General features: G+C 36.9%; 1 protein-coding gene across 1 annotated transcript in view; it reads left to right on the top strand.

The window, feature by feature from the left end:
- LOC121872602 (ras association domain-containing protein 1 homolog) overlaps positions 1–10,354 on the top strand; it is a 29,137-nt gene extending 18,783 nt beyond the window's left edge. The window contains exons 4-6 of the mRNA XM_042375459.1: positions 4,777–4,892; positions 8,413–8,531; positions 9,626–10,354. Of these exons, the coding sequence (XP_042231393.1) occupies positions 4,777–4,892; positions 8,413–8,531; positions 9,626–9,769 (379 nt within the window). The 3' untranslated portion in view covers positions 9,770–10,354. The remainder of the gene's footprint in view (positions 1–4,776; positions 4,893–8,412; positions 8,532–9,625) is intronic.
- The last annotated feature ends 2,405 nt before the right edge of the window (positions 10,355–12,759 follow it).

Raw genomic sequence — 12,759 nt, 5'->3', positions numbered from 1 at the left:
TGGATGTTGTTATATGTAGTGATGATGGATGTTGTTATATGTAGTAATGATGGGTGGTGTATGATGGATGGTGTATATGTATGATGATGGATGGTGTTATATGTAGTGATGATGGATGTTGTTATATGTAGTAATGATGGGTGGTGTAATATGTAATGATGATGGATGGTGTTATATGTAGTGATGATGGGTGGTGTTATATGTAGTGATGATGGATGGTGTTATATTTAGTGATGATGGATGGTGTTATATGTAGTGATGATGGATGAGGTTTTATGTAGTGATGATTAGACAATTAAATAATAGCAGTTTAATGCTAAAAAAGTATACTTTGCTGGCTGGTGAGGTCGTTGATTATATGTTCAAAGTTTGCGTGTTATATGGACTAAAAATGAAGTATACATGGTACCTCGTGTTTCATACCAGCTGGATTCGGTAAAATGCAACTGACATCCACATAAGCAGCATGGGCAATTCCCAATGAGAGGTTCACGGCACCATCAGCTTGATGAACAGGCTTTGTGTGCAATATCACATAGTCTAGAACTGCTTTTAGTGCTCTTGTTGTATGGTCGGTAGCGTTCCCTGGTCCCATGCATTAGGTCCAGGGTTCGAGTCCTGGCTGGTGAGGTCGTTGATTATATGTTCAGAGTCTGCGTGTTATATGGACTAAAAGTGAAATATATATATATATATACAGTTAACCCTCACTTTACGCGGTCCCACATTCCGCGTTTCCACGTTTACGCGGTGCCCTGCCGGAACCCAGGATGCTCACATTCTGCGGCGTGTACCCCTTTACGCGGAGAGCGGCTGGCGAGCCGCACCATTTTTGGATCCAAACCTCCCGCCATCCGCCATGTTGTGTAAGCTGCGCGAAGATGGTGCGCACAAGGTCGCCCAGTCATCAAAACATTACCAGTTCTTCACCCGCCACCCACCACAGCCGGCCCAAGTCAGTGATAGTGATAATTATGGTGAGGATATGGACTTTGGGGAGTTTGACAAAGAGGCCCTGCAAGCCTCTGTGGTGGATAGTGATACAATTGATACAGGTGAGGGCCAATAATCTGCCCTCTGCCTCGGAACCAACCGCCCATCCCCGTGTGCCCAGCCATTTTTTCTACTAATGTAAGTGTTAAAAAACCTAATATTATTGATATTTCTCTTAATTATTAATTGTGTGTGCATACCATCATAAAGTTAAGATAATATTTTTACTACAACATAGTTGTGTGTCGTCAAAAAGTGGAGTTTGGGGATCGGCCCGGACTCCATTTCAATTAATCCCATATGTTATGTTATTCACTTTACGCGTTTCTCACTTTACGCGGGACCCTCCGGGTTACATTAACCGCGTAAAGTGAGGGTTAACTGTGTATATATATATATATATATATATATATATATATATATATATATATATATATATATATATATATATATATATATATATATATATATATATATATATATATATATATATATATATATATATATATATATATATATATATATATATTGTATGTATATATATATATATATATATATATTGTATGTATATATATATATTTTTTAAGTTCAATGCCGTCGTGAGTTTTAATGTTTTGGTTTTTGAGATAAGTCATTAAGCCATACAAGATCCTGACCGCTCAAATGAAACTCCATCGGAAAAAATACCTAAAATGATATTCACACACACACACACACACACACACACACACACACACTCACTACTACTGCTACTACTATTACTTTTACTTTGCTGTCACTCGGAATCGAGTATGATAATCATCCAGCTATGATAAAATAATATGAGTTATTGAGGATGTCACCTTCGTTGGTAAGCTCTGAGGTGACTAGAGAGGCCGATACGGGACCGGCAGAGTGGAGGGCTACTTTTAGTGCAGGAGGAGCGGCGGAAGCATCTTTCTGGCTTTGGCGCTTGTCTTCCTCGGTAAGCATTAGGGCTGACTCAAAAGTATTTGACACCTTCTTGTGTGGAGCTCCTCCAAGCGTTACGGTGTGGAGCAATCGTCTCCCAGGTGAGGGAGTCGATTTGGCACTTATTCAGGTTTGTCTTAAGGCTATCCTTATACCTTTTCAGTTGCCCGCTAGTGTTGCGTTTACTATTCGTTATGTGACTGTAAGGAAGCTGCTTTGGCAGTCTACTCTCGTCCATGCGGATAACATGGCCAGCCAACGTAGTTGTTCATGGATAACGATCGTCTAGATGCTCCTACAGTTGGTGTCAGCAAGAATATTGGCATTTCCTCTCTTGTCTTCCCAGCGAAGGCAGAGGATGGGACGTAGACTAAGTTGGTGAAAGTTGATGGAACGTAGACTACGTTGGTGAAAGTTGATGGAACGTAGACTACATTGGTGAAAGTTTTCAAGTGCCTTGAGGTGCCTCCAGTATGTGACCCATGTCTCGCTGTCATATAGCAGGGTGGGGATGACCACTGCTCGATATACGTGCAACTTTGTAGAAAATTTCAGCTCCATACAACTGATACGGAGTCTGCTAAACACAAAACCCTTCCTCACCCTCCTTACTCCCCTCCACACCTACACCCAAAGAAGCTCTCAGAACGTAATCATTAGTCGAGCGCCAGGTATGATTTTTCTTAACCTCGTGGACCTTCGACACACTCCGGGGGACATGTATCAAATGTATAATGTTCACTTCCCGAATTTACTAGATAATCAGCAACTGAGCATACCTTATCACAACCTTCTCACGTGTTAGATGACATTCCTAAGTCCTCCACGAAGAGGTGAGCACCAAGTGCCTGAGAGGACTTAACCCCTGTAGCTCACACACACAACAGACGTGCTGAAGGAGCACTGTAAATCACCTCATACATTCTAACGTAAATAGACGATTGCTATTATCGGTTACTTCGTTATTAATAACCATTGAGTGGGCTATATTTTGGGAGAATAATAGAAAAGCCAAATAGCGTTTATGAGAACATTAATACTATTAAACAAATGCGAAGTAACTACAAAGAGTTACAAGGTGATGTACAGTCTCACCCAAAAGTTGGTTAACTCTCCCAGCCACCTATTACCGCACTGCCTGCTTCAGATGTTTGAAACTGTCTCAGTACCAACCAGAACATGAAACCGATATGAATGAATCTAAAGGTTTGAAGTAACAGACTCAAGTTCATCCATCTGAAGCAGGCAGTGCAGCAATAGCTGGCTGGGAGAGTTAACGAACTTCTGGGTGAGACTGTACCAGTTGGAGGGAACACCAGCTAGTACAAAGTGACTAGTAGATGTGATTGCCTGACATCTCACCGGCTCAGTCCATAGGTGACAAGCTGTAGTATAGCCCTGACATCCCATAACTATAAATGTATAGAACAGGTGGAAGCTGATGAATACCGGTACTGTACTGTATAGGTGTAATAAAATAAAATATACTGCTATTTTACAACTTTTATTTATATATTTTTTTGTACATTTTTGGGCCAAGCCTTTTAACCCTGTTTTAGCAGCCAAACCCAAGTAGAACATAACAACGCAAAGGCCTCCATCACCTTATGTGGCTCCCCCTCCTCCATCACCTTGTCTACTCTTCCCTCTCCTCTTCCTCCTCCTCTTTCACCAACCAGAACCAAAAGGCGTAGATCATTACCATGGCGGCGGTTATGAACAAAAATTAGCCCCCAATTTTTTCATACTTGTCTTCTCGAAGCAAATCGAAAATCACGTAATCCTCCTCAAACAAAATGATCTCCCTCGTGTAATCTATTTGTCCTACCGTCTATTTCTCCTCCACCTTGTGTTCCAACGCCTGCTTCTCCTCCACAACAAGGGAGAGTGATTTGCTCCCTTGCTTAGCAAAACAAATTGTTGAATGGAGTTTATTACCCCTGTCCGGAACCCGAAGAGGAGTCTCAGTGCAGACGTGGGCAAGGAAAGTAGACATATTCATTCGGTTTTTGTAAATAGTACTTTTGGCTCTACGCCACTTAAAGGACACCGAAGATTCGTTTGTCCTTATGCCCTCCAGAGGGATAACCGCTACAGACGGAACAATGTACGAACCTTCCACCCGCCCGTCACCGATGTACACCCAACCATCCTTCTTAATCTGGCAATGCAAAAGTATTTTTCTCTTATTGTATAACCCACACATTCTGGGTTGATACAATTCAACCCAAAGGTGGGTTGGACGCCGTTTATTTTCGGGCAAACTGACGTTGCCGCCAAACACTTCAACGTGTTGATTAACCATTTTGATTTTTTTTTGGACAAACATGTTGGTAGACTGCACATCAAAAAGAAAGATTTGTGAAAATTTCAAAGTTAACTTGGAATTTGGACATGAAGTACTAGTGTTGTAGAGAACATGTAGTACTAGTTTCGTAGTAAACATGTAGTATTAGTGTTGTAGTGAACATGAAGTATTAGTGTTGAGTTGTAGTGAACATGTAGTACTAGTGTTGTAGTGAACATGTCGTATTAGTGTTGTAGTGAGCATGTAGCACTAGTGTTGTAGTGAACATGTAGTACTAGTGTTGCATTGTAGTGAACATGTAGTACTAGTGTTGTAGTTACGTGCTTCAATCCAGCTTCAGTGACATGGTAAATTCAACTTACAGACATTTGAGACTGATCCCACAATATTAACCCTATTATACCTTATTTATTATTCAGTTTTAAATGAAACCTTTTTACCACAACTGTATGTCCAAATTAAGGGATTACTGTATAGTATTGTGCTAACAAGGGATTATATTTTGTATTTTCTTCATATTTCAGCAAAACAACCACAAGAGAGGTCATCATTGCCTTGCTCAGAAAATTTAAAGTTGTTGACAACCCACAAAAGTTTGCCTTGTATGAGAGGACGTATGATACAGCACAGTCAGTAAAAGGTAATAAAAATCTTAACTATTCTCATAATCTGTTCTCCTAATTACCAGAAATTTTACTTGCATATGTTGTGCAATAGTGAGGTTAGATAACATTAAGATGTAGTACTGTTATCCCCTTCTAAAATGAAAGCCACAGTAAATGTTCCTGTAACTGATGTGTTAATATTGTTTCACATGTTTAATCAATGCATCTTTTCTCTTAACATAACAACTTAAGGATTATCAGCAGAGACTATAGCACAGTACAGTATACTGTAATATGGTGTAAAAAAAAAAAAATCCAGACTTTTCTCTTTTCATCCTTTTCTATAGCTACATTATCTAATAATTGGTTCTTAATACTTTGGATGTATGTAAAGTGGTCCCTCGTTCGTTAACCGAAAATTTCGTTAACCGAATCCATTATTTCAATGGGATATTGGGTAATTGGTTCCAACTCACAGAAAAGTACATGCAAAGTATCAACAAAATGCAGTGAAGTACACTTACTTTGAGGTGTGTGTGTAGAAGGTTCCTGGTTGATGGTGATTCTAATTAGAAGTGGGGGGTGGAGGAGGAGAAGGGAGAAGAGAAGGAAGTGAGGGTGGAGGAGAAATCACCTTTCAGGGGACCCATGCTTGATGGGGTAATTTCACCAATAAAATTTTAAGTTCTCTAGGTGTAATTCAAGATTATTTTCTTTAAATCAACATTGCACTGCGCTATATATTATCAATATGTTAACTAAATTTCAGAATGACCAATAATTTTAATGTAAAAATGCAAAAATATTCAAGACACCAACAAAATTGATGTTCACTCCACTGTAAACAAAACCACACTGACGCCTGGTGGGTGAGTCAAGCGGCTGATGGGCGCACGAAAAACTAGTTCCCTGTACTGCATATATTATCAATATGTTAACTAAATTTTAAAATGACTATTAATTTTAATATAAAAAATGCACAAATATTAAGGAGCACAACTTTCTTGATATTTACTCCACTGTAAACGAATGTAAACATAGAACAGATTACTGAAATGGCAGACTTGCCCACTCACAACAAAATGTGTTTGTTGTAAGGATTTCGTTAATCAAAGTTTTGTTCGTTAACCGAATTGAAGATCCTTATGGGAGGTAATTCGTTTACCGAAATTTCGTTAATTGAACCGTTCGTTAACCGAGGGACCATTGAATTATCAGTTATGAAAAGAACTGAATTTTAATTTTTATTAACATTCTATTGATGTCTTATTGTCTTCAATAATAAGATATTAATTTTGTGTATTCATGGATGTTGCAGGAGACAACTGTGGAGTCATTGTTTTGTGAACAGATTTAGAACTACCCATTAGGAAATTTTCAAAGAATATATATATATATATATATATATATATATATATATATATATATATATATATATATATATATATATATATATATATATATATATATATATATATATATATATATATATATATATATATATATATATATATATATATTTTAACGAACACCTTGGTTAACGTAATTTCGATTAACGAACTGCCTTCCATAAGGATCTTCAATTCGGTTAACGAAAAAAAATTTGGTTAACGAAGTTCTTACGAACCGACCTCAACATGTTTTCGCTTGCATTGACCGGGCAACCAGCTTTAGTATCAGTCCGCCAATACATTAATCGGTTCTAGGGCTTAAATTCCTTACTATTTTAGTAAATATCAAGAAGTTTATACTATTCAATAATTTTAAAAGTTTAATATTCAATTTTTTAGCCATTTTAACAATTATTGAACATAATTGAAGATAAAGTGACTAGTTTAATGCTCGGCATCCAGCATCTTAACACAGCAAACAGGAGTTAGTCTCTCTCTGTTTTCACTGGAGGTAACATCTTGCTTGAGACTCTCTTCAACTAAACGCTTTTTTTCTGTGTTTCCAAGCAAATTATTGGTCATTTTGAAATATATTTTACATATTGACAATATATAATGCAGTGCAGTGTTGATTTAAAGAAAATAATCTTGAATTACACCAAGTGAACTAAAATTTTATGGGTGAAATGGCACCATGGGGTGACTTCTCTTCCACCCCAATGCCTTCTCTTCTCCCTTCTCCTCCACCCCCATTCTAATTCCCATCATCATCATCATCCAGGAGCCTTCGTCATACACACCTCAAAGTATGTGTACTTTTCTACCTTTTTTGTTGAACTTAGGCAATTTTCGGTGAGCTGGAACCAATTACCCAAAAACCCATTGAAACAATGGTTTCGGTTAACGAGTTTTTCGGTTAACGTGCAACCTTCTAGAACGAATTGTGCTCATTAACCGAGGGACCACTGTATACAGTAATACCCCGTTTTACGTGGTTCTCGTTTACGCGTTTCTACGTTTACGCGGTACCCCGCCAGAACCGGATTCCCACTTTACGCAGTGCATCTACTCATATACGCGGGAAGCGGCGCGGGCAGGGTGCGCACAAGGTCGCCCAGTCATCAAAACATTACAGAGTTCTTCACCCGCCACCCACCACAGCTAGCCCAAGTCAGTGATAGTGAGGATATGGTCTTATATGGACTTTGAGGGGTTTGACAAAGAGGCCCTGCAAGCCTCTGTGGTGGATAGTGATACAATTGATACAGGTGAGGGCCAATAATCTGCCCTCTGCCTCGGAACCAACCCTCCATCCCCGTGTGCCCAGCCATCTTTTCAACTAATGTAAGTGTTAAAAAACCTAATATTATTGATATTTCTCTTAATTATTAATTATGTGTGCATACCATCATAAAATTAAGATGTTATTTTTACTACAACGTAGGTATTGTGTCTGAAAAAGTGGAGTTTGGGAGTCGGCCCAGTCTCTATTTCAATTAATCCCATATGTTCTGTTATTCCATTTACGCGTTTCTCGTTTTACACGGTACTCCGTGGGTTCAATTGATCGCGTAAAACGGGGTATTACTGTATGTATATTATAAACTTTTTAATCACAACACACCCTGTACTGTAGACAGTTTGGGTATCCTGTGTCCAAAATGCTTGGGGCCTTAAGGGTCTCGTATTTCGGATTTTGGAATACCTACGCATATCCTGTATTCCGAACCTGTATAATGGGGTAGCTCACCCAGCATATGGATGCATACACAGTATTCTGCAGGTAGTTTTATGAAATATAATTTAATCATTTTAGGTATAAGATACACTAATAATACAGGTATGTACACTAAAGACCCAGTAAGGTAAGCACTCACTACCGTCTGTCTGGCATCGCCAGGATGTCTGACTCTGAGGCGCTAAACAACCTGTTTCTTACCTTTATTCATTACACATACATACTTACCCTAGTAAGAATTATGATATATGCCATGTTCAGTGTATTATCTACCATAAATATAATGAAATAGACTTTCGGATTTCAGAGTATTTCGGACTTGGGAATTTCGGATAAGGGATACCCAACTTGTATTATAGTTTGTGTATTGATACATTGCAAAGTATGATAATATTTTTCTAATACCTCTTGTTTGTGTATAAACAGCAAAACTTCGACGACTGGGTGACTCAGAGTGCCCCCTAGTCTTGGCTCTTAATTGGAGTGCAGGTGGACTCACCAACAAACGACTTGTCCTACAAGAAAATGATACAGCAGATATACAGGTACTGTACATTACACATATTAATGTAGTACAGGTACTTGCACTTTATGATACATATTTCATTTTCAGTATTTTGCTCAATAAAGTTTACATGTATTTAATTAATTAAGTCCTCAAGTACAGTATAACAAATGATTACTGTATGTCAGCCATCATTATCTTAGTTGTTAAGAAACTTGCTGAATATCAGGATGAAAATGATGAAGGATGCTGAAGATAGAATATCATGATGCAGATAGATTAAAAAAGCTAACCCCAGAGCTTTGGAATGGCAAATGGAAAAATATTTACAGCTGGCACTAACTAAACAATTAGCACAACTCTCCCATCACAATCATTGACCTTAAAAGAGGAGATCAGAAGCTATAGTTATTGTTGAGGGTTTGGAGGTAATCTAATAAAAAAATGGTAACCATTAACTTTAATTTTTTTACGAATAATCATATACAGGGAGTAGGTGACTAAATTTTTCCTTGCTGAAACTGAAGGTTTAGGATATACTGTAAATGCATCAGCTGAAGCTCCACGTGAATACTGTTGCACTACACCATTTGCACCTGGCAGAACTAGGCCTAAACACCATAGTATAGCTTAGGGAGGCTGTTATTACAACAGGTGCAGGGTTGTAACCAAGAGTAATACCTTCTTGCAAATGGATACAGGCCCTTGATATTAACAGGGGAAAGGTGCTTCTCCTCCTTTATAGAATCAATTAGCTTGAAAGATCACTACAGTTGCTAAACTGATGGCCTCTCAAAACTATGAGAATAATTTATAATTGGCAGATAATAGTATTGTAATGCTGTCGCTGTAGCTAAAAAATTATCCCTGGCTGCTTTATCAGTGTTCATTTTCTATCTATAACAATTACAGTAGTCACTTTTGTAATACAGCATTAGAGGTATAAATAAATAAAAAAATCATTAACAATACAGTACTTACTGTTCTTCAGTTCATAATATGAAAAAGCCTAATAAAAAAAGAAAGTCTCTCCAAACTGAGATTATATGTCCCTGTTTACTAATTCTCTCCATCTCTCCACCCTGATGTTGGAACAATCTGCCTCCTTTTAATATTCATCAAATTTTTTTTCAGTGGGAAGCCTTCAGCTTACCAGAACTAAGTAATTTTCTGCGTATCCTGGATAGAGAAGAAGAGGAGTACCGATGTCAGATTCAAGACAAGTATGCTTTACTTCGTCGCCGGATTGGCAATGTCTTACTTCAAAACAAACCGTGAAGTAAATAGTGAAGGAGAGAAAAATTTGTCTCTGTTTTACAAGAAATAGAATTACTTGTTAGAAAAGTAAGAATTTTTCTTGCTTTTGATCTGAGCTTTATCTATAACTAAGTCTTGCTATTGATTTTTTTTTTATGCAGAAATATTTTGAAAATTGGAAGAGTGCAAATATTTCCTTGATTACCCTATTATTCTAAGTTGAATATTCTGTAGATGAATTGGCCAAGAGAACTCACTTTTGATGGTAATTTTCTTGACTTGTACATATTGGTCTGTGGCAATTTATTTTCTAGATCATTGACATAAACAGAATATTGAGCTTTTGTATTGTGAAAGGGCTTACCTGTCTATGAGACTGAAAATATGTGTTTCCAGTAGGACAACTTGTGAGTGTCCTTTAACCTCAAATATTTTACCCACTTTAAAAGAGAAATGTAAGTCAAAATATACTGTATTTAAAAATTTACAGTATGTTAATTACTGCAGTTACTGTAATTGCATTTCTTAAAATGTCTCATTCATATATTATATACATATACTGTACTGGTACAATTCACTATCATAAGATAAATAACTACATTTATATTTTTGTAGTTTTAATCATTTTATTATGGCATTCTTCTTATCTTCTTATAACATTTACTCCCAACCCCTGTGTTCTGATGTATAATATACACATACTATGGTTAGTGTTAGTAACATACTCATCTGATAGTGAGTTTGGAATTCCCAGTTTAAAATTATATTCTCATCTTTAAGTACAGTACAGTCATCATAGAGTTATTCAGTATACTGTACCTGCATCTTCAGCAATGTGATAATTATCTGTATATAATACAGTACAGTAATGGACTCAATTCATTTATTCCTTGAAATTTAAATGTGTAAGTCCTATACCTGTATTGCAAAATTCCCCCATAGTACCGGGTACCCAGATTGTATTGATTTTATTTTATTTTTTATTTTTTGGAGAAATGATGTTAACATACATACATACCATGTTAATGTGGTACAGTAAATTTTTATACACGCAAATTCACTTTTCACTAAGGCTACTGAAATGGTACAGGTACTACATTATTTAAAAAATAAAATAAAAATTGCCTTACCAAAATCCCAGAGAAAGTAATCAATGAAGTTTGTATCTTCAGCCATGCAATATTCTTGAAATTTAACTTTGGGGATTCCTTTATATTCTATGAATACAAGCTGAGGAGATGAGCAAGTATATTTGAGGTGCCCCGCATCGTATGGGTTATTCACGCCAAAATTTGAAACATACAAAACTGCGTTTAAAGTTTTTCCAATTTCAAACATGCATAACTTTGTTGTTTTATGAGATACTGCATTCACTTTTTATGCATTTTGAAGCTAAAGGACTGTATTTGCAGATGGTAGGTATTGCATCATGAAGTAGTGTACTGGGTTGTTGCAATGTTGACTTGAAGCAACAAAACTCTCACCCGCTTATGACTTTTTTTTACTTTAATCGATATCAGAGTGTAGATCTCGCCCGCTGGACGGGCCGTGACATAGATAGCAGACGCTCACTGTCATTGGCCGAGACGGGGGAGGAGGCTGTAGGTTGGCCACTGTGGTTGGCTGCCTGCTCCTCTCACGCACTCACCGACGGGATGAGAGCACCTTACGATGCTAAAGCCAAGTCCATAATTTCCTGTCTGCCACAAGTCAATGTTCTACCTTATTTTCAAAGGGCTTTCAACCGTATTTACAGTGTAGTAAGGATATCTTATCAACTCCCATCACATAGAGCAAGTCGAAAATAGTGCTTTCCAAAAAAAAAAAAAACGGGTTTTGCCTGTATGGTCTGAAAGCAGCACCTTACGATGTGGGACACTTCATTTCTACTTGTTCCAGTCCTCTCTTGTTGCTGTCTATACAGTATTTACCTTGCATCACCTATCTACTCATATTTTCCCCATTCTTTTTAAAGCTTCTGTGCCCCTTGATTCACTCAATACTTACGCTGAAGAGGATAAAAGATAAATAGATATACGTACACTATATGTACATATTCTTCAAATTGTAGCAGAGAATAGTTAAGATGCAATATAAACACATATGTATAGCAGCAAAAAATTCCAACCTACCAAATCTTTTCTCAGTCAGCTACCCTATGCTGGAAACACATCTTTTTAGGGGCCATATAATGACAAACATAGCCAGGTGTGCCCTCTCTTTTATATTGGGGTAAATGAAAGAACAGCATCATAATTGTTTTGGAAAGTATTAGAAAACCTTTATTACTCATACTTATTTAATTTTTCTGGAATGCAATATTGGAGACTTATTTACCAGTATGTGTAATTATGAAACAAACTTGTCACCTTCAGTCTAAACAAAAATAATAAGTGATATCTAGTCTAACTTGTTCCACTTGGTTAGGAGGCATTAGGGTGGTTTGAAAGAGGTTGCATGAAGCTCAGCTATTTCTAACACCTCGGAAAATCCTGCGAATGTTCATACAAATTACTAGAAAAGAAGAAGTTCACTTCATTATAATCTCATTGAGATTCCCCTTGTATAGTTACTTTAAAAAAATATCCAGTATCAAAGTGGGAGGTGAGTAATGATTGTATAAAAGAAACTTTATGTGTTTCACATAAACTCTGGAAACTCACATGGGAGTTTGTTACCAGAATGTTCCTCAAACAGTCAATTTTGATGTTAGTTATAAAATATTCTTAGGGTACTGTACTGAGATAGAACAGCATCATACAACTTTACCTAGACCCCCTAGTAATCACTTAATCTAACCACTTGAAATAGGTTACATAATGTGGCATTAATATTATACCAATGTAAGTCATATATTAAAGTCACATATGTTTTGCGAAGCCTTTTTTTAATAAAATAGATCTTACAAAGTAAAAAGAAGGAAATGTAACCTATCACTATATTTTTATAGACTGATGTAAATATGATTCATGAGGAATAATACCTGTACAACAATTTCATTTTTCCTGTTA

The sequence above is a fragment of the Homarus americanus genome, unplaced genomic scaffold (assembly GCF_018991925.1).
Source record: "Homarus americanus isolate GMGI-L3 unplaced genomic scaffold, GMGI_Hamer_2.0 scaffold39155, whole genome shotgun sequence".
Lineage (NCBI taxonomy): Eukaryota > Metazoa > Arthropoda > Malacostraca > Decapoda > Nephropidae > Homarus > Homarus americanus.
Note: the sequence above shows the minus strand (reverse complement) of the source record. Positions and strands in the feature narration are given on the sequence as shown.